At 43.9% G+C, this 23,292-nt stretch overlaps 1 protein-coding gene across 1 annotated transcript in view; it reads right to left on the bottom strand.

Moving 5' to 3' along the window:
• LOC309524879 (uncharacterized protein) overlaps positions 1 to 23,292 on the bottom strand; it is a 52,845-nt gene that overhangs the window by 17,145 nt on the left and 12,408 nt on the right. The window contains exons 5-9 of the mRNA XM_082210041.1: positions 18,809 to 19,045; positions 17,040 to 17,117; positions 15,058 to 15,271; positions 8,845 to 9,053; positions 6,255 to 6,327 (exon numbers count right to left, since the gene is read on the bottom strand). Of these exons, the coding sequence (XP_082066167.1) occupies positions 6,255 to 6,327; positions 8,845 to 9,053; positions 15,058 to 15,271; positions 17,040 to 17,117; positions 18,809 to 19,045 (811 nt within the window). The remainder of the gene's footprint in view (positions 1 to 6,254; positions 6,328 to 8,844; positions 9,054 to 15,057; positions 15,272 to 17,039; positions 17,118 to 18,808; positions 19,046 to 23,292) is intronic.

Below are 23,292 nucleotides of genomic sequence, written 5' to 3' on the forward strand. Positions count from 1 at the left end.
ACTGGCTCCAACTTGTCAGAGTGGTCAGTACTTTCATAGACAGCCAGCTAATATGATCCGATCTGAGGCAGCCTACTTTTTGGGAAACAGCCATGCTTAAGTCATTCTCACTATTTATGATGCTTGTGCTGGGAGTGCCGTTTATATAGCCCAAATGGCATCATGAACATAAAAGAAGGAGGTACCAGGAGACTTGGAGGAATCTTGAGGTTTAGGGGGAGGAAAAGTCCTCATGGCGGGAACATCCTAAAACATCCCAATGAGGATTGAATTTAGGGGTGGGACTTTCCAAAAATCTCAATGTTATGATTGTCTGCATGGATTCTTTTCTTAATTCTCATCTCACAGCTTGATCTCAATTACAAGGGAATTATTCCTCCCTGGGTCCTTTAAAAATACAAACATTATATGCATTACTATGTGTATCATTATAAATATAATATTACACACATATTTCATACATATACCACCCCGGTTTTCCTAAAGTAAGCAGCACATAAGTAAATATATACAACAATGCCTATAAAAATACTTAAGGATTAATTCCTTAACGCTGCAGAAATATAATACCACATGTGGTTTGACTATTTCATACTTTTTATACTCTCTGCAGGTACCCGTATTAAACTGTCTTAGATGCCTCCTAGAAAACTTTTTTTATTTGAAGAAGCCTACCCAAATACATAATTTAGACTTGTATTTTAACGTATGCTATTTTACCTATGTGTTACTGTTAATGGTTTTATGCATTTAGAGGGTTGTTTTCGTTTTAATTAAGTGTCTTACAAATCTTTCCTAATAAACAAATAAATAAGAGATGTAGTTAGCATATAAAGGTAAAGGAACCCCTGACCGTAGTTAGCATATAATTCCCCATATAATGTGCCAGAGTGACTGGGGCACCCAGTCAGATGGGTGGGGGTAAAAACAAAAACATAAGAATAAGAATATTTAAATAGTCAGACTTCAAAAACAAACAAAGAAACCGACAGTTTGCAGGTGGCTCAGACATAAGCAGGCACTCTGTGCAAGAGGCAGTCCAATGTGGGCAAAGCTCACCAAATCCCATATGTAAGGGCATAAAGCAAGCCAATGTAAGTTAAGCCAGTGTAAAGATACACCAGATATACCAAACCCTGTTCAGCAGTGGAGCACCTGCTGCTCTGCCTAAGCCTGGCAAAGGGAAAACAAGCCTTTTTAAAGCCATATTTGATACTGGTCATGTGACCAAGGAGAAAGTATCCCCATGGCCCACGAACAGCCCCTTTTAGGGACTTAACACCAGGCTCAACTAAGCCAGATTTGGCTCACCTGGGATGAGCCTGTGATGCTGTCATATCGTTGGCTGAGCTGGAGTTGGGGACCGTGCCGGTTTCAGGTTGCCTGTTTGGGGTGAGATCTCTCCCCAAATCACACGGGAGCTCATGCACTCTGCAAGCTCCCGTGCAATGATGACGAGATCTTGCCCGAAATCAGCACCAATGTCGGTGTCACTTCTCCGCCTCATCCTAAGGCCTACCCACAGCGTTGCCTCCTCAAGGGTTTCCGCTGCTTGAGGCATTGGCCTCACTATTCCTAATGGGTGGGCCGGCCCTGGACTTCAAACTGGCTGAGGCAGGGAACAGAAAACGAAGGGAATGAAAGGGAGAGGATGGAATCCTGACCTCTACACTCCACATAGCAACACTTGTGGCATACTACATGCATTTCTGAGTAGTATTTTGTCAGGGTTGATATCTGAGAACCCACTCTTGCAGAGATATGACATTAAGAAGATAAGAAAAGCCTTGTGGGATCAGGCCAAAGGCCCGTCTAGTTCAGCATCTAGATCCCTATAGGATGCCCCCAAGCACTGGCGGAGGAAGAGGAGTGCGGGGGGAGCGCACCGCCCCCGGCAGCGCGATCCCGGTGGGGTGGCAACGTGGCTGTCCCCCACCCGCACTGGGCGCCATGCCCCCGCAGGTGGTGTGCCACACCCCCAGGACGCATGTCACACCCCTGCAGGCGGCGTATCACGCCCCCAGGATGTGCACCACGCCCCCGGGACGCGCGCCAGCCCCACCCCACCCCACCTGCTCTCCGCCCCCCGGTGCCAGAGCATGAGGCTCCGCCACTGCCCCCAAGCAGGACCCAAAGGCTTGAATTTATTGCAAACTTGAATTGCTGTTTGTTTTCCAGCCGAACAGTGAACCCGTTTCCAGTGCTAATCTTTTCAGTGCTGCAAATTTAGGCAGAAGCGTACTTTTAAATTAAACATTTCAGAGCAGAGTCGAAAAGAGATCAATGAATCACAGTGCTGAAAATGCCCTTCTCGCGTTTTTAATATTATTAACAGGATCTCTAATCCAGTCGTATTATGGCAACAATGATATCAGGAAATTGTTTCTGGAAATGATTTTTCAGCAGCAGTGGATTACTCTGAACATGTCGGTTCAGCTCAGAGGAGTGCCGCTTTGCCGCTTTCGTGAAAAATAATGGTGTTTGAAAACATCTCTCTATTACCCTAATCTGTTTTGCCTTCCCAGAATTCCTGATAGCTGTCTTGAAATAGCTGAAGGGGAGCTAGTATAGAAGATGGAGTGTGTTTGCTCTCGCTTGCTCCAAAGGACCAATGAGTGGAGGAGCCAGCGATGGCCAGCGATGGACAAATTCATGAAGGATGAGACTATCAGTGACTATTAACTATGATGGCAAGGCTCTACCTCCAGAGCTCGAGGCAGCTTGGGCCCTGCTTTTGGGTTTCCCACAGGCATCTGGGTGGGCACTGGGAGAACAGGAGGCTGAATTAGAAGGGCCGCTGGCCTGATCCTGCAGGTTCCTCCTATGTTTGTGGGTTCTCCCAAAAGTAAGAGTGGGAACACAGTGCCTTGGGGCTCTCCTTCACTGGGGGCACTTAAGCAGAAGCTGGATGACCATCTAACTGTGGACCATGCAACTGCATTGCTGATCCTGCAGGATGTTGGAACCGATGACAGTACAAGATCCCTTTCAACTCTAAAATCCTTACTTTAATTCCTGCAGACATTGGTGCAGGGAAGAGACTGTGCTAGACCATCAAGGGGTCATGTTTTATACCTGCCCTGCCCCTACCCTCTTCCTGAGACACTTAAAAGGAGGAACTGCTCCCTAAGGATTTACTCCTGCTCTCTCTGACATGTTTGTGGGGACTGGCCTTTGCCAGGACCATGGATTTATTTGGACTTTAGTATTTTTTTTTAAAAAAATACATTAAAAAGGTTTGCATTTTGTTGTCTTAAACTTTGGAAGAGTATATTTCCCCTATTTGAATTTTATTCTCGTGTGTGAACCTTTGTGAGCTGCCTTGGGAACCTTTTTGGCTGAAAGGTGGCATGGAAACCAGCCCTAACTATCACAATCCCATTAATTCAAATAGGACTTCTACAAAAGCCATATTCAAATCTGGTGCACTGTAGACCTCAGCCTTCGCTTTCCACCACGTGTTCTGGGTCAGGTATTGGAGAGATCACTGTTTATTGTACATTACCACTGAACAATAAACAATACAGGGAATGCATTTATTTATTTTTTTACTTTAATCCCTACAGGACTTGTTATTGTCCTAAACTGAGACCAGTATTTTCCTCCCCTTATTAAAAAAAAATAAAATCTTTTTTTTTTTGGTTTTGTTTGCAGAGAATGCTTTCCACTTGGGCAAGAGCGACATCTCTGGTATTAAAAACCGTAAGAGAAACAGCTGGTAAAAGCACTTGAAAAAAAAATTAACAGCAACATTATAAATGCATTTTTTCCCCCTGAAGAAACAGTTAAAGTTACTAAGTAATAAACTGAACAGAATGTCATAGAATGTCAAACTGGGCACAGTAAAAATAAATGTTATTCCCAAGGAAAATAAAAAGACTGCATATTTATGTAACATTCAGCAGATGGACATGATATTAATATCGAGCTTTTCAGTTGCACTTCTATAGCTACTGGATTTCTCTCTCTCTCTCTCTCTCTCTCTCTCTCTTTCTTTTTTTTGCCTAACTTGGCAGCCCACAGGCACCATTTGATTTTTGGATTTGGACAATCCTGCAACAGATGTCCAGACCAATAAAACAAATTCCTAAAGGGCTACGCTTAATTTGTGTAATTGATCAATTTTTGTTACATGGGCCTCAGTTCACCAGCATGTAACTGCCTTCCAGATTAGCTCTGCAGTTGGGATTTCATTCCATATGTTGCAATAGTTTATTGGCTCCTTGACGACGTGGCTGATACAACAGCGCAAGTGGGGAGACACCTGTTGGCAAGAAGCATCAAATAGAACAATTGGTATTAGAGCAGAGGCAAGAGAGCCCAGCTGGCACACTAGGGTACACTCACAGGCATGGGCCCAAGGCTGGGAGCGGAAAGGTCATTGCCAATAACAAACAAAGACCATCTTCCAAGGCCAAATGGGCCTGGATAGACAAGGCAACAGGGCAGAGGGTGGGTACAGACATGGGTGTGAATCAGCAGAGGCAAGTGTGGCCCAATTTGGCTCTAAGAGCTAAAGCTGAGGTAGCTCTGATGCACAGCCTGCGCACGTCACACCTGGAATAAGTCAGGAGGCTGCCGTATGATGAGTCAGACCACTGGGTCCATCTAGCTCAATATTGTCCACATTGATTGGCAGAGACTCTACTGGGTTTCAGGCAGGGGATAGTCCCAGCCTTGCCTGGGGATGTCGGGGATTGAACCTGGTACCTACTGAATGCAAAATGTCCTGTCACTGAACCAAGGCTCTTCTCCTTCTGGAACCAGGAGCTGGTCTAAGGATGCATCAAATTGTCTGAGCAATTCAAAGGACGATGCTGGAGACCAGTCAGAGCTCAATTTCCATATACAGTGGTACCTCGGATTAAGTACTTAATTCGTTCTGGAGGTCCGTTCTTAACCTGAAACTGTTCTTAACCTGAAGCATCACTTTAGCTAATGGGGCCTCCTGCTGCCACCGCGCCGCCGGAGCCCGATTCCTGTTCTCATCCTGAAGCAAAGTTCTTAACCTGAAACACTATTTCTGGGTTAGCAGAGTGTGTAACCTGAAGAGTATGTAACCTGAAGAGTATGTAACCAGAGGTACCACTGTACAAGGTGGCTCTCCACCTGCAGTATTTCAGGGCTGTTCTCCCCACTATATAGAATGCAGTGGTAGAACTATGGATTCCACCATGTCAGCTTTAAGGTGGGTGTTAAAGTATTATTATTATTATTATTATTATTATTATTATTATTAGTCGTACCTTGGTTGATGAACGCCTTGCTAGTCGAATGTTTTGGCTCCCGAACGCTGCAAACCCGGAAGTGAGTGTTCTAGTTTGCGAACATTCTTTGGAACCCAAACATCTGAAGCGGGTTCCAATTGGCTGCAGGAGCTTCCTGCAGCCAATCGGAAGCCGCACCTTGGTTTCTGAATGTTTTTGAAGTTGAACGGACTTCCAGAACAGATTCCATTCAACTTCTGAGGTATGACCGTATTATGTATTTAATTTATATACTACCCTCAAGTTCTCGAGGCGATTCACAAGATAAAAAGACAGGATAGAAGCACAAAAGAGGTAGCTGAAACAAAACAAAACAAAACAAAACAAAACAAAACAAAACAAAACAAAAACCCCATGCTTGTATGACTTCACTTCTTATACTGCATAAAAAACTCTCCAAGTGCCATGAAAACAGCACATTAGGCAGAACTCTACACTGTCATGCTCATTCCATACTCTTGCAGGAAGCTTCTCACATGGGATAACTTTTTTTTTTACTAAAAACAACTATACCTATCCTACCTGCAGCCTCAAGTGCTGCTGTTCAGAATCCTACCATTTACCACATCCTTCTGCATAATGGGTAGATTGGCTGTGAGCTTCCCGGGTGCATCGTGAGGTGGAAACATCCACCAACCAAGGCAAGGGACTTGAGTTCTGGTCCTGTATATAAATGGCGAAAGGATTAACACGCCTTTCACTCTGAGGGTGAATGTAGATTACACCCAACACCTTTCTTACATAATAAAATGTGTCAGCTTCAGAGGGCTTTAACCCCACCTCCTTATAGGAGTAATAAGTGCTCTAAAATGGAGAGGACAGATAAATGTTGAAAAATGATATCAATAAAATTTTTGTAGTACATTTTCCCTAATACAAAATGTCAGTGATTTACTTCTGCGCAATACAGGTTTAATTGATTCAAATAGCATCGGCAGTAATTAAAATATGGATTCTGAAGCACAACTGTTAGCTCTCATCACTCACCTATTAAACTTGCCATAGATGCTGTGTTAATTATCTTCCCATATCCTTGATTCAGCATAATGCGGCCTGCAGCCTGTGATAGAAATTAAAGGAAAGACCAGTGACCCCTTTTGTGATTCCGCTAATAATGACATGATAATAAATTAGTACTCACTTTTCAGAAGAGTTTATGTGCTAACTAATTTTCCCCTTCTCTAAAGTGCTTGATGTAAAAACTTGATATGGGGGAAATGGTTAATGCGGGAAAGTTTACGTAGCCATTTTAGTGCACTCCCAAAGTGTGGCTCCCAAAAGCCGTCAGCAAATTTGGAGTCTCTGCTTTAAGTCCTTAGACCCGATGCTGAAAATACGGGGCCTCTTTTAAAGGACTCACCCTGTATTAGCTTGAGTTTTTGTATCATTAGTAAATGCAAGATGAATGAAGCACCCCCCCCAAAAAAAAAATCTGTACCCATTGCACTGGTTGCAAGCCCAATTCAACTTGCTGGTTTTGACTTTAAAAACCTGAAATGTTTGTAGGCCACATGATATGAAGGGCTACCCGCCCCTTTTAAGGAGACTATAGAACTACCTTCTCATTGAGCTGTGAATGGTCTCATTCCCAAGTGTTAAATGGATGTATAAAATACACCTCTTTAAATCTGCCTTTTATAATTAAAGCCTTTCAAAAGAGCTGGCCCTAAAGGGAGAGTTTTTGAGTTCTGATATTGTTTGGCTGTTCTTTTAAATTGTGCTAAAATGATTGTCTACATTGCTGCCACTGATGCTTAAGTTTTATATTTTGCTATATTGAATTCGATATTCTCATGGATTTAGGAAAGAGAAATCAAGAAAAGCCATAATTTAATTTAATTTTGAAGTGTTTATCACCCACTCTTCAATGAATGTTTTCAATCTCTGAATGAGAGTTCCACGGCAATTCCTTACATGTCTAGTCCTTGCTTTCTATGTTTGTAGCTTGGACTGTAGATCTTAAAACCTCCAGAAGCTGACCCATAGCAGTGGGATGTTCTGTTACTGGTCTGTGCTTCTGTACGCTTCTGCTCTAGTGGATAGAATATGGTGACACCTAGGTGGCTGGTCTGATCCAATAAGATGATTGTGATATTACTGAATGCTAACAAGAGGCGATTACAGACGGAAGTTTATTGTGGAATCGGCGCTGTTCTTGCATTGTCCACATGACATCATAATCACAATGCCAGCCTGATTTTTTTTTATTTGTTTAACATTTAATCTAGAGTTCTTCTTTGAAAAACTGGTAAGTAACAATAGAGCAGTTTTTGGTTGGTGACATTTTGGTGAGTGGTCTCTATAGTCACATCCGTATTTTTGCTTGTGCCTCACCTGAGCACAGCCAGCCATTTTGTTTTTAGTGACCCAAATGATGCAAGCATGCCTCCCTCCACCAATTGCCACATACCAAAGGCATTTCAGAGTTTCAGCCACTCAGACAGGAGGAGCTATTCTATCCAAATCTCAGCACATTGAGAGAGACTATGTTGCATATTGTGGTCAATATCCAATTCTGTCAGCTCACAGATTTCTGGCTGTACAACAGAATCTACTTTCCCTCCCTCTCCCTCAATCATCCTATAAATCTGTTCTGGGGGTTACTGCAACCCTCCAGAGCGAATCTGGAGAGGATGAAGGGCACACGAGGAGAGCTGTCCCTTATGGGGGTCAACCTAGCAACCTTGATGTTATCAGTACCATGCTCTAACCAACTTAAGCTATCCTTGTGTTAATACAAGGTAACAGCCTGTAGTTGTGGTACATACATCAGGACCTTTAAAAAAAAATTAAGTCAGAGGCCTTGTGCAAGACCTATTTTATCAGAATTTCATTCCAGCTAAATATCAGACTTGTGCAAGATCTCTCTTTCCTCCTTTCCCTAGCCTTTGACACTTGAGGAGCCTATTTTTATGACCTGCCCTATTCCTGTGACTGTAATTTGTTATAAACAGTTTTTATTGTTATTTTAAAAATTGTTTTAAACTACCCTGAGACCTTAGGGCATGTAACAAATCAAATAAATTAATTACTAAAAAAAATGTGTGTTGTTTTTTAATTAAACCCCTAAAAAATAGCACAACCATCCATTGTGCCCATTGAGAAACTTGATAATTAATGGGTGGTGATGTTTCTCTTGGGCTCTTTTGCACACTTCCTGCACAGACAGATATAAAAATTGTCTGCACATCTGCAGATCAGGAAAGTAGTGTATAGTGGAAAGATAAGCAGTTGCTACTGAGGGGAAGTTTCAGAACACAAATCACAGAAACATTCTACCAAGGATCACCCATGGAAACAGCATTATGGCCGTGTGTGTGTGAGAGAGAGAGAGGGGGGGGGCCCTCACATGTCAATTGTGCACAAAGAAAAATTGAGATCCGAGCAACTCAATTACAAGATATACCGTAACTTCCATCAAGAAACGCCTTAGTAAATATAGTTTCGGCAAATTATTATTGCTAGAACCTTGTAAAGTAGTCAGGATAGTGCTAGCAAATAGCTGATAAATATTGTTTTGAACGCTTAAAAATGGGAAACATGTTTTATGTAAAGCATTGCAGGGTCCAATACTCACCTGGCAACACAAAAACAAGCCTCGCAAATTCACATTGAAAGTTTTGTCCCATTCTTCCAGGGAGGTAGCTTCACTTGGTGAATTCATGTTGATCCCTGCATTGTTACATGCAATATGGACTGTGCCCCACTTATCTACGATCGTACCAAGCATCCTCTGCACATCTTCCGGTCTGCTTACGTCTGCTGCTATAGCAATGCTTTTTATCCCTAAATGAAGAAGCAAAACAAACAGAAAACATCTGACTTGCTTGCGGTTTTGTTGATGTTGTCATTGGTTTGCTCTTTCAACCCTCTTAATTACTGTGTGTCATTGCAATTAATACAGTAGTGGTAATAATTTGCAGATGTATAATTTTCAAAGAAGCAAAACCATTTTCAACTGTGTACACTGGTACCTCGGGTTAAGAACTTAATTCATTCTGGAGGTCTGTTCTTAACCTGAAACTGTTCTTAACCTGAGGTACCACTTTAGCTAATGGGGCCTCCCGCTGCCGCCGTGCGATTTCTGTTCTCATCCTGAAGCAAAGTTCTTAACCCAAGGTACTATTTCTGAGTTAGTGGAGTCTGTAACCTCAAACGTTTGTAACCTGAGGTACCACTGTATGTGGTTTTTTTTAAAGTAACATTTCAAAAGGGCTAAGCGCAATCAACCCCTTGCAAGGCTTTTGGATTTTGGCCGAAGCTTTGAATACCCCGCCATCTACTGGCAAAGGATTTCAACTGCAACTCTTCTACTGAAACGTTTGAGATGCTGCTGTCGGTTGTTGAAATCTTTATTTGCGTCTCCTTCTCACCCCTCTTCAATTTTAGAATGCAATTCACTGTATTTGGTGGGTGGGGTGGGGTTGTCTCTTGGCTGCAAATATATCTGAGAATGCCAGTACCCACAGCTGCCTCAGGAACCAGAGCTATGGACACTGCGATTCCAGAAGGAGACTCGCAGCTTTCAGGTTCTGTGTTCGAGGGAAGAAGTTTGGGGAATGCCATTCAGATTGTCCATTTGCACTTATTTCAATTTATTAGAAACAAGGTTGGAGGCCTGAACTTCCCTTATGTCTTGAAAACTGCAATGTGGGAAGTGACCTTTACCTTTTCTTAGGGTACTTTTGCAACGTAGTTGGACAAGGGTCAGATTAATTGGCCCACCCTTCAGCCAGGATTTACATTTGGCAGTTGCTGCTCTCTGCTCACGCTATGCTGCTTTTTGCAGGCTCAGTCTGGAAAATGCCTTTCGCGTGATTGGGGATGGTGAAATCTGACGATTTCAGCCTCCCTCTATTTCTGCACTGCAAAATTCAGAGAAGTGTGAATGTCAAAGAATGGCTGTGTTTCGGTTTGTGCATTTTGTAGGTCCATATTTACATGTGAACTGAATCTCCCCTGTCCCTCACACGCCCCTTTTCTGACAGTAAACAAAGAAGACAGCTACTTCCCCAAGGTATTTGCTTTATTTCACTTCCCAACTTCCAGGTATGTGTAAATGCACCTAACAACTATGAATACGGTTGGGTACTGTTGCCGCCAAACACAGACCCCACCATGATTTATTGAGGTAATGTTGTATTGGGGCATTAACTGCTTGCTGAATCCACAGTCAATCCTGGCTGAGCTCCTTACTCACCTGTCAGTAATGCTCAAACCCTTCTCTTTATCATCTACAATTGACCCCTGTGAAAAATGGGCCCCACAAGGTAGTTGCAAGAACGAAATTAGGTAAGGATTTTAAAAGTGCATCTCAAAAGTGCCCTATAGTTGATCATAATTTTGCTGGTTGCATATTGTGCCCATTCTAGGGTCAGCCAGCTAAGTCGGGCTCTGAGATCATTAAACTGGCTCATTCTTATCAAACTGTAACAAGCAGATAGCTGCTCCAGGATTTTAAAAGAAGAGATTGGGAAGCCCGGGTTTCCTGGCTTCCTGATCGACACAGGCCTGGGCAGCTGATCCAATGGCCAACTACAACACATTTCAACATTGAGCTAGTTAAACTAAAGCAGGGCTTATAAGGGTGAAATGCTCACATTTTGATAATAATAATAATAATAATAATAATAATAATAATAATAATAATATTTCTTCACATATTCCTACATGAAACAAATCTCTACAGAGAGTTAGAAAAAAGAAAAGAGTGGGGATGAATGGGAAAGAGAAAGAGAAAGAAAGCACAGATACAGAGCAATAGTATTGAAAGTGTAACTGATTAAATAAATAAAATGTAAACATAATTACAATGTAACAACAACCACACCCTCAAAGCTAAATTGAATATTGTATTGAAACATCTTGTATAGGACCATTTTCCAATACATTTATCATTATGTTGGCCTCTAGATTAAGGTGGAAAAAACTGTCAGTTTTGGTTTCACTCAGTTTCTCATTTTGCCCTTTCAATTCTCCACATTTCCACATCTGTTTGTGAATATATATACTTTTCCCCTCAAGGAAATCCATAACTGCTTTAGAGTATGTTTCTCCTAATATATGCATTTTTGTATGCAGCTTTGCCTAATATACATCTTTTTGAAAAGCAAATTCCCTACTGCTATAATGCATGTTTGTTGTTTTTACTAGATGCACATTTTTATCCGCACTTTACCCTAATATAAGCATTATTTGGCTGCAGATTTGCTCTGCAGAATTTGGAGAAGTGCACTTTTTGAAGGATCTTCGTAATATTATATTACATGTTTCCCAAAGCCAATCTACCCCACAAGGCAGAGAGAGAAGGTAGGGACCACACTGGAATGGGAAAACAAGCCTTTTGCCTTGTTATAGGGAAGAATAACCATCCTCTCTATGTCTTCTCTGAAGTAAGCCCTGCTGAATTGAATGGGGCTGACTCCCAAGTAAGTCTGAATCAGATTGCTGTCCTAAATCCTTATTCACTTGTATTGATTTCATCTGAAGACATTTACGTATTTGAAACCAAACTTAAACCAAGTTCAACTGCTGGTCCATCTGGCCCAATCCTTTCCAACTCCGTTTGGCAGAAGCAGTGGCGTAGCGTGGGTTGTCAGCACCCGGGGCAAGGCAAGTAATTTGCACCCCCTAACCCGTGGATTTGCGCCCCCTAACCCTAACCCCCAGATGTTGCGCCCGGTGCGGCCGGCCCCCCCTGCACCCCCACGCTACGCCACTGGGCAGCAGCTCTCTAGGTCAGGCTTCCTCAACCTCGGCCCTCCAGGTGTTTTGGACTACAATTCCCATCATCCCTGACCACTGGTCCTGTTAGCTAGGGATCATGGGAGTTGTAGGCCAAACATCTGGAGGGCCGCAGGTTGAGGATGCCTGATGTAACTGGAGGAGTCAAGGACTAACCCTGGGATAGCTATCAAGCAATGCTCTTTCACTAGCTATGGGAGCAAAGGAGCTCAGGTTCCTCAAGGTCTTCTTGCAGAGTTTTCCTTGCAAAGGAGCTCAAGTCTTGCACAAATGTCTGCCTTCACCCAACAGTGCAGCTTCTCAGGTGCTCATTTTCATGAGCAAGCAAATGATTGGGGAGATGGCTTTAATGACATTGCTTTTAAAGCCTGAATGAAGATGGTGTTGACTGGGCTAGGGGTGTGGGAAGAGAGGCAAGGTCAGACTGAATTTCAAAGCCAGAGGCTCTCTCTTACTATCAGGTGTCCTCTCAGTATGAGAGAGGTGGCAGGTCTGGATCCCATGGAAGCAACCTGATTTATTAATGCCCCCCTAGTGGAGCTGAGCCAGCATTTCTGATCCGGCAACCATTTTACCGTGTGCGATGCGCCCGCAACAATTTGCACATGAAGGAAATAAAGAGCCCTGGACGGCGTTTGATCAGAACTGGCCCTAATTTGTTGTGGCTATGCAGCGGATGTGTTCTCTGGTAGCATAAAGAGCAGGGAGAGCAATAGCTGCTGTTTGGCTCCACTTTGTTAGGGAAAAATCTTAAATGCCACAGCTGACACATGATTTATTGTATGGAACACCTTCTTTTGCTGGCTGATTGATGTGTATTATATAGAACCGGTTAACAAAAGATTGCTCTCCTCTGTTCCCGTCAGTCATGCCTCATTGTATGTTATTTTTCCTTCAAGTACCCCAATGAAGAATTCTATATAGGGTAATTTGCTTTCCTGGTTGAATCATCTCTGCTAGGCAACAAGGATCCGGCTAAGCTAAGTTAGTCCTTGTTTACCAACAAAGAGTTGAGGCAGTAGCTTTAAAGAACTTGCTTTATTGTTCAAAACAATCCCCTTGGACGGAATATCTCTTAAGCCGCAGGTCACACACACCCGCCCACATGTAGGGATTCACCCGCCACCCCCAGTCTCTCACCTGCAAGGTGAGTGCCATCACTTTATGTAGCCTTAGAGAAACCTGACTGTTTGCAGCAGGACAGAAAATCTTTGGGATAAAAACCTGTAACTGAGGGTATGAGAAAGCAAAAAAAAAAAAAAAAAAAAAGCCCAATGAGGACTGAACAATCTCAGTGGCCACAATATATCGACTAGCTGTTGGAGAGAGCAAAAGGAAGTTGGGGAAACGGAATGGATTTGACTGGAGTGGCTGACACGCTGACCGGCAACCCACTGCGCTGCAACATTTTGTTGCAGTGTCCCACTTGTGAACATCCCACCTCTGACCTTTCCATTGCTGTTCTAAGAAGAAACATATGCAACGCCTTTGTACAAGAGCCATGCTTGAGAACTGAAATATGTAAACTTGCCAAATGACACCGGGAAAGCTCGAGGCGGCAGACGGCAAGAGCAGAATCGTTGCATCCCGGACTTAGGGTGTTACTGGCAATTGCTGGTCTGTGCTAACAAATGTTCTAGCCAAAGACAATGAGAGGTTTGTCAAGGCAAGCAATGCCTGCTGGGCTGCCTTTGCCTTGCTGGGTTGCACAAGGTCCATACAATTGCATTTACAGGAACCAGCGCTGACGGCAAATGTTGATGTCCAGGTACACGCTAAAAAGTCAGAGTTGTGTAAAAGATGCTGCGTTGGATTTGGGTCAGTGACTTTTGGCACTCACTGTTTCATATGCTATTCTCCCTCGCAGGGCTGTTTTGAGAACAAAATAGTGGGGAGCAATGTATGCTAGCCAGAGCTCCTTTGAGAAAGAATAGAGTAGAAAAGTAAAATTTAAATAAAGTGCATAATTGTTCTGAATGGTGTCCAGAACATTGGGGGCATAGAAGATTATACTGTCAGAGGAATGCTCTATCTAGCTCAGTTTAATTAACACTGACTGGCAGCAGTTGTCCAGGGCTTCAGGCACAGATCTCTGTCTTGAGATGCCTAGTGTGCAACTGGGTAAATTTAGACCCTGGATTTAAATGTCTTCTGCTCCTGCTCTTTGGGTGGCCCTTCAGTTGTGAAACACAGCATTTTCCTTCCTCCTACCATGCTTTACAACTACTTCTAGATGTCCAGATACATTAGAACAGGGTTTCCCAAACTTGGGTCTCCAGCTGTTTTTTTTGGACTACAAATCCCATCATCCCTAGCTAGCAGGACCAGTCGTCAGGAGTGATGGGAATTGTAGTCCCAAAACAGCTGGAGACCCAAGTTTGGGAAACCCTGTGTTAGAACAACTACAGCAACAAAAGACAAGCCTGTTTGTTTGTTTGTTTGTTTGTTTGTTTGTTTTTAAAAAGTTACTCTGAACATGTGTTGTTTCACATTTTAAGCTTGCTTCAATCATAGCACCGTAAAGAGTTTTGTTTCTACTGTCATGGTGCTAAGAACGTACTTGCTTGGAATAGGCACTATTCCAAGGAAAGGATGATCCATATTTTTAACAGGAAAAATATATTAAAGTGAGCATATATACCCAATTACATAGCTGGGCCCCTGCTTTTTATTAAATTTGTGCACTGCCCTTCACCCGCAGATTCCAGGAGGGTTTGCAAGATAAAATTACAATATAAACAAACCAATAATTCCCCCTCCCACAACACATTTAAAAGGCCATTGGATGTCAATCAGCCAAAGGCCTGGGTGAAGAGGAATATTTTCACCTGGTGCCTAAAGGTGTATAATAAAGGCACCAGCCAAACCTCCCTGTTTGCTGTTGCCTTCTGCATCTGCTGTTTCTGGGTGCCATTGGCTAGGGACCATAGGATAGGGACCGTGCCCCCAACGCAGCCTTAGCTGCACCACTGGAGATGCCAAGGATTGAGCCTGGAACTTCAGCACAAAAAGCAGATGTTCTCCTGTTGCTATCTGTGTTTCATACCTTTGAGCCTCAGCTCACATGCTACTGCTTCTGCTTTGGCAAGCACCAGGTCCGCCACAGCTACTTTCGCCCCTGCTTCCCCCAGCGCATGGCAAAAGGCTCGGCCGATCCCCTGGCCTCCTCCGGTGACATAGGCGACTTTGCCGTCCAGCTGCAGGCGGTCAAGGATGCGGCGGCCACGGTGGCCCCAAAACACGTCGTCTTTCACAACGCCCTTTTGTAACCAAGACAGAGGAGTTCGCTGAGGCACGAAGGAAGCAAGCGTGACATGTAAAGATGAGCCGACACACTCTCACTTTAAAGAGCTTGCGATCAGGAAGCTTGGCAAGCCTTTCACCGTTAATGAGTGTATACATAGTGCCCCCATATGGATAAGACGTGGATTTCTAGCATGGACATTTTTCCGTGCTTAGAAAGAATTGCATTTGCTGCTGCAAGCTTTAGGAAGGATTCCGCCAGTCCGACCCCCAGGAAGCGTAATCAGAATTAGCTCAACAATTGCAATGGATAATCAACATTTAAATGAGGAGCAGGACTGTGCCTTTCTCCCAAACTTTATGCACTTGCTCAAGCTTTTTTTTTCTTTACAAAGTTGTTATTGCACTTCACCAGATCTTAACCTATTACAGGAATTGCAAGATTGGATTCCAAATATCATTGAATTTATCCATGGCAAGTCTGTGTTTATGTGCAAGTTGTTCATATGTTGCAAATTTGTGTAAGTCTTCAATCCAATCGTAGAAGGGAGCCACATTCTTACTTTTCCAATTCATCAGTATCAGTCTTTTTGCTGTGGTAAGGGCACAGAGAGTCCAGTCATATTGTCCTTTTGTAAGGTTCCATGTGCTGGGCATATAATTCAAAAGGATATTTTGCTCTGTAAGTGCAAGGTTGTTCTGTACAGTTCTGTTGATAGTTTCCATCAGTGCTTTTTTCCCCTAGGGGGACTCAGGGGGACGCATACCCCTAACCATTTTGTGAATCTTTGTATTTTGTCCATTTACTGTATTTATTTTCCCCGACTTGAACTATAAAATGGTGATTTTCTTGAGTCAAAATGAGAGTACCCCTAAACATTTTTTTAGGGGGGGGGGAAAGCACTGGTTTCCGTTACCTTCTGCCCAGAATCTTTCAATATATGCACTCACTCATATTTGTGAATAGAGCACACACACAACTTGTATGCATGGGTTGACAACATTTTTGACGCAGTGGGCACATTTCGAGTTTTGAGAAAGTGCCTTGAATGCCAGTCCCAGAATCATAGAATTGTAGAGTTAGAAGGGACCTCGAGGGAAAGCTAGCTGAACCCCCTGCAATACAGGAATCTCAACATACGGTTGGTTCCTCCCCTCCAACCAATCTGAAGACATGTCAGATCTGGCTTGGCTTTGCAAATATGCTAGCAGTTTTATAAGGGAACACGGGCAGGAGCTCACTGTTGCAACCACAGAGGTGTGCCAAAACAGCTGCAACTTCACTACTGCCCTTCCCCAGTTCTAACTAGCTGCAGCAATGCCGCTGTTATGAGGCAGACTCCTTAGTGCTACCCCATCACATGTATGACTACTTCTCAAGATAATATGGCGCTATCGTGATTAGTGGCCAGTGGCCACTGGGTACTCAGGACTGTGTGGCTCAGGATTGCTGGTTAGGAAGTTTGACTTTATTTCCTTAGGGTAGATTCATGTTTTGTTTTATTTGTTTATTTAAAAAAAATATTTATATGCCACTATATCACAACACTATCAAAATTCTTTTAGGATTATAGACATATATAATAAAAAATACAAATTAAAAATCAGAGGCCATCAACTGGGGGAGCAAAGTTCTGACTGGGAGGGATGCAAATGTGTGAGGCCAACCTTACTGGCAAGTCAATGGCGTGAGGGGAGAAACTGGCCAGATGTTTTTTTGTTTCTTTCTTTCAAGTTTGAAATGCACACAAATCCCTTTAGAGAGAGAGAGAGGCAAATACATACTCCTAGGTTAGTCTCCTCATCGGCACATATCCGACTCCTTTGGAGAAGAATCAAGCCACCTTCCACAGGGAGGACCACCTTGATAAATGAAAACACACTTCATGAAACATTTCAGATAAAACCTCATCCATTCACTTTGACCCCAGTCATGGCAACTATTTCAGAGAGGAGTGTCAAAAACATTCGCAATGCCCCTTCCTCTCCCAGTAACAGGGGTCCTTCCCTCCCGCCGTGGTCTCAGAAAACACTTGTTACTTCATCAAACCACCTTTAGATACAGCAACGTCAGTTTTGAAAGGGGTCAGTGGAAGGTTTTCTTCTATCTTGGTGGCGGAAACTAGTGTGTTTGCCTGAACTGGGTCTGTGGTCTTGGAATACAAGACTTCACAATTTCCTGGCTTCTGACAGCTTGAAGAGGGAACATAGAGGTGAGTGGGGAGAAGAAGCCAGTGTGGGCCTGGAGACCTAAGAGTAAGCAGGGCTCTCCTAAAGCTGTGCATGTTTGAGTTTACCTGAAGTGTCTGGAGTCTAAGGCAGGCAGTCCTGCTGGGCAACAGCACACCTGTGTCTGCTCTTGACTTGAGACAGAGAGCACCCTTCCTTCCCTATCTTCCTTCCTTCCCTATTTCACACCTGTGAACAGTGTGGAAGGATGCCCAGTGACAGCATGAGGGACATTCCCTCAGTGATGAGCGAGGAATTTCTTTGCCAGACTTACCCTTTCTCTCAAATTCGTCTTTTGCCCAGAAGCACCAGCATTAGACCCTGTCTGTGTCAGACTCAAGGAAAAACCCTGGGACCCACCAGAAACCCAATACAATTTCACAGGCCTATAACTATCTGATATGTAGGAAAGCCAGATTGACAGCTCCATCTCATTAGTGCCACACTAAGAAACTTACAGTGAAAAGCTACGGTGATAACTTTTATCTGATTTCATCTAGTCTCCCCCTGCCCAATGAGGCAGGCATCTCAGCTATCTTGAAACTTGTGGATCCGGCAGAGAGAGAAAATAAGCAGCTCTTGATGTATTTATTATTTAGTTTTACAGTGAATCCCACCAGAGGTTTCCTACCACTCTTTTTTTACACACACACAGAGAGAGAGAGAGAGGGGGGGAGGGAGAGGGAGAGAGAGTCTTATACAGAGGCACCTTGGGTTATGAACTCAATTCATTCTGGAGGACCGTTCTTAACCTGAAACTGTTCTTAACCTGAGGTACCACTTTAGCTAATGGGGTCTCCCGCTGCCGCTGTGCGATTTCTGTTCTCATCCTGAGGTAAAGTTCTTAACCCGAGGTACTACTTCCGGTTTAGTGGAGCTTGTAACCCGAAGTGTCTGTAACCCAAGGTGTTTGTAATCCGAGATTCCATTGTAGCAGCAAAAGAGAGCAGCAGGCATACTTTGAATAAGCACTAAAAGTACCAAACATACTTTAAAAACTAGAGCACATATACCAAATCAAAAGGCCCGGGCAAATAAATTTGTTTTTACCTGGCACCAAGGCACCAGGCAGAGCGTTTCAAAGTCAGGGGTGGGGGGAGAGAGACAAACAAAGAAGGCTCAGTCCTCAGTCACCACCCACCTCACCTTAATGTGATTATAATATATTCCTATTAGCGAGGGAAGCTTATATAAAGATAATCAGTATGTTTATGTCAAATGGAAGGGAGCAAGCAGAAGCACCTAAACAAACATAGCACTTCCACCCCGAAACATGCAGAAAGCTATTATAATATTGATGTCACCCTTAATTGTATCGCACTAACCTGCTCCGTGTAAGGATCTGAATTAATTACTTGATTCAGTTTTTTGACACCTAATACATTTTCATCTGCCGTATTCTCCAGGTAGGCCGCTCCTTTCATGAGGGCGTTCTCTATGCAGAGCGTCCCATCCATCCTCAGCAAATGGTTCTCCATGACAAAGCGATAGTACTCTGCAGGGTTCCTTTGATCGGCATCAATAAAGACTATATCAAAATCTTTCCCCACGGCTGCTAACTCCTGGAATCAAAAATATTATAACCATGTCAAAGGAAACATCATAGCTATGTGTTATTTGGCCCCGAGGCCAAAACAAGTCAGGTGTCCTTGCTTTTAAACAAGCAAATGTCTTGCCTGCTTGCTTTTAAAAAAATACATAATAAAATCCAGCTGCCGGATAGTTCTGGTCAGGTCTAGACATGTTCTTACAACTCTCACTTTGTGGCTCAACATGACCTGAGCTAGCATTTCTAAGCTTGGCAAACTTAATACACAGTGGGCTTCACCCTGCACTGCTAGTTGACAATGGCTGGCAGTGGCTGGTGCAAAGACAAGAACGGCGTTCAAGCTGGTATTGCAGAGACACCTAAGGAAAAGAGACCTGCCGTGCTTTGAGTATTCAAATGGGAATCTGGACATCGCCCAACAGCCCAATCAGACACTTTCAAATATGGCTATCTGGTTTCCTTTAAAACGAACAGACAAAGGATGGATTCTAAGGGAAGGCACTTCAAACCCACTGGCACACAATCCAAATAACTTTTCCGTACTAGTCGCCGGCCATGACAAATCTGAATAAAAAAACAAATACACATAAAGGGATGCCGTGCCGCAAATAATAGTCTCTATTTAGATCTCTGCATCTCCCTTACAGTTCAATAATGCTGTATTGTCCAGGGTCTTCTTTCTGATCTTTTTGGCTGCCAGAGGAAAAAAGGGTGACTTTATGAGTCAAGGAAGCGTTTACATCGCTAAGAAGCCACAGGACCTTCTCTGCTGTGGGGAGAGACATCTTTCCTGTACAGATGGCAGGGTGAGAAATCACCTCCTGGGTCCAATGTATAGCGGGCAGTATAGTAAATAGGGCAAGAGGCCCTCCACCTGCGGTTGCCCACATATAGAGAGTCTGTCTTCATACGGCGCTGGTACACCTTGGTGATTTCCAGTGATGCACCTTGTTCTTGACCTAAATGAGGTTGCAATTCTTCTACACTGTAGAATATATAGGATATGGCCCAGGTAGCCAAGAAAGTGCACTACAGATGTTGTTGAGCTATAGGTCCAATCAGCTATGGCCAATACTCAGGGATGATGTGAGTTGCACCTCATTGGCTACCCCAGGGGCACCTAATATACCTGGGCGGAAGCACACGGCCCTTTTAAAAACACCATTGGAATATTTCACTGTATGTGGACATCTACTCTTGTTGCTTCTGGATGCTATTCTATTGAGTACAGTTTATATTCACTGGCAAAGCTAAATCTCGGGGGAAGCTAGAGAGGGAATGCAATTTCTAGTAATAACAGCTCACAACAGTGAATACTATCCACTTATCCCCACAATTTCCAGCTATTTTGGACTCCTTTCTGAATTAACCTTTCATATCAAAAGGAGCAATTCTGCACACTAGAGACTCCGACACAATTTCATGCATAATTTATTCACTCAGCTCAACATTAAACGTGGAGTCCTTGACTTTGTCAAGGTGGATTCTGTTGGCAGACTTCACAAGCAGCCAAACAGGGGGAAATGAGATCTGCGCTTCAACCTCTTCACCTAGCCTGTCGAAGAAACGAGAGGAGGGGATGACAAAGGCAGCAAAGTCCCTCGCGCACGTCCACAGCGGCGCTGCAATTACCAGCAGCTTTTGCAAATGCGTCCTTATTACTTCCCGGTATTATCTGGTTAAGGCTTTCAAACGGAGCGATCTGAAACTGCGCCTCCATCAAAATAATAATAAGCCTGGAGGGCATGATGGAAAAGTTCCAAACCCGCTAGATAAATAAATAACATGTTACAACGGTGCCTTACACGATGGGAACCCTGTGGCATGGCACCAGGACGATAATGTATGGTTTCTGCCATAATCAACATGAGGGGTATCAAACACTCAAAACGTTGAGTGGTTGTTGTTGTTGTTGTGTTTATTCTCATTATCCTTTTATTATGAGGCAATTGTCTCCCTTTATGGGCGAGGAATTAAGATACAAGGCAAAGGAAACGCAAGACCCCTGTGGCCACCACAGGATATCAAGAGTCTGGCTATATCAGCAGCTCCTTTAACATGGCCTGGGTGTCTTAAAGAGAAAGGAGAGCATTCACGGAAGGCCGTCGCATATGTTCTGCCCAGCATCCAAGCAAGCAGAGAAAGCCTGTGCAGCAGGAGGCTACGGGATAATTTTGCTTGGCAGCTGTTCAGAACAGCATCTGCAAAGGGATTGGGGAACGTGCGAGAGTAGGTCCGCCCTGTGTGCACAACCATCTGCTAATTCCCTGCCTTGTGTACCCAAATCCCTACTGGGGCACCTAGGCAACCTGTGGGCTGCCCTATCCTTCAGTCTATGATCTGCGGCATGAATTAGAGCTTGCCTCCTTTGACCTTCTGCAAAGCATATCCGCACAGGAAATCTTTGGCTTTAGCTTATTGGCGCGTCCATGCGAGACAATGAAAAGCTCCACGTAGCCAAGTCTCATATAAGCTCAACAGGGGCTGGCCCGAAACATTTTGATGCCTAAGGCAGCAAAGGAGAAGACAGTGCCCTCTCCTATTCCAGGTACAGAAACCGACCAGACTGGCAAGTGAATCTTGCTTTAACGCTGGCAATGGGACAGCATCTTCCTAGCTCCCCGGGGGGATGACACATCTCTTCCTTCTGCACCATGCCATCTTTTATACACAGCCAGTGTGGTGTAGTGGTTAGTGTCTCGGACTAGAACCTAGCAGACTAGGGTTCAAATTCCCCCCTCAGACTCCTTGGGCCAGTCACTGCCTCTCAACCTAGCCTATCTTCCAGGGCTGTCAACCTGAAGACTGGTGGTTCGAGCCCACACAGCGATGCCTGTGGGCAGGATTCCTGCATTGCAGGAGGTTGGACTAGATGTCCCTTGGGGTCCCTTCCAACTCGTCAATTCCATGATTCTATGAATCATTGGAGAAAAATGTGGGGGTAGAAGCGAAACAAATAAATACTAGTGGCTTTCTTTGAACACTACTTTCTTATTCCCCATTTAGTAAAGCCATCTTGCATAGGGTTGCCATGTGTCCTCTTTTTCCAGGATACGTCCTCTTTCTCAGGGGGAAAAATTTTACAACAAATTGCATTTATTTGCTTTGAATGGCCACCATGGCGTCCTCTTTTTTTGCTCTTGTTTCTAGAGTCTAGAAACAAACATGGCCTTATCTCAGGCAGCATAGCACTGTTTGGGCAGAGGGCCATGTTGAACTCCTTAGAAAAATGCTGAACTCCATAGCAGGGGAACACCCTTATGAGCCAGCCTACTGTCACAAAAGGGTGAGCAAGAAGTCTTTTGCAGGCTGGATGTTGAGCAAAGCATGGGAGAGGGGGGAGGAACTGCCTTGGTGCTAAAGCCATGAAATCTGTGTTGGAAGACTGTGACCAATTTCAGTCAGAGTCTCCCATTACTGTTACACAGGTGGCTACTCCACACTGCAGGGGCCTGATCTGGTCCTCCCAAGATCTCACCAATTTTGGCCAAAAGCATAGGTCCCAACTCCTGGGGGATGAGGTCCCTTTCTCTCTCTCCCCCCCATAAAATATTTGAGGGGGCTGCTGCCCCAAGTTGATGGGCATTGCCATTCAAATGGTGTGTGAGGGCTACATCTTGTGAATGATTATGCAAGGCAGGGCTTACCTGGGCCTCCTCGATATTTTATTCAAATTGACACCCTTGAACAAAAGGGGAGGAGTATAATAGACATAACACTGGGATGAGTGGGGCTCCGAAGCCCGACAGAGATGCAGATGGATCCCTCCCATCAGATAAGTTATTTAATAAGTAGAGATAAGGCAGCCACCCTGCATGGAACAGCTGAGGAGGGGGGACTGTGACTCCTCCCTCCCCCCCTCTCTCCAGTTCTTGGCTGCCAAATACTGTGCTTAGTGCTGTGCTGACCCATAACTGCAAATGCTACTATTCCCACTTAGTAAGCATCAAAAGCATGCCAAGTTATGTACCATCCTCTTATGCCATGCCTTTGTGCTTTCATAGGATCCCTTCCACTTCAACCAAAGCTTTAGCTTGACAAATCTTAGTGCCAGGGTGTTGAGAGCCTTAGGAGAAGTGGTGAGATCTCCATATCAGCCTATGCGCCCTACACTATATGCTTCTTCTATTTGATCAATTAATATCTTGCCCTTCCTCCTAAAGAAGCCCAGGGTAGCAAAAAAATAATAATTCTAAACATCTAAAAATAATTCCTTGTATTAACTTTTTAAAAAGCTATAAGCACCAAAAAAAAAAAACA

Source organism: Podarcis vaucheri (assembly GCF_965113315.1).
Source record: "Podarcis vaucheri genome assembly, chromosome: 2".
Lineage (NCBI taxonomy): Eukaryota > Metazoa > Chordata > Lepidosauria > Squamata > Lacertidae > Podarcis > Podarcis vaucheri.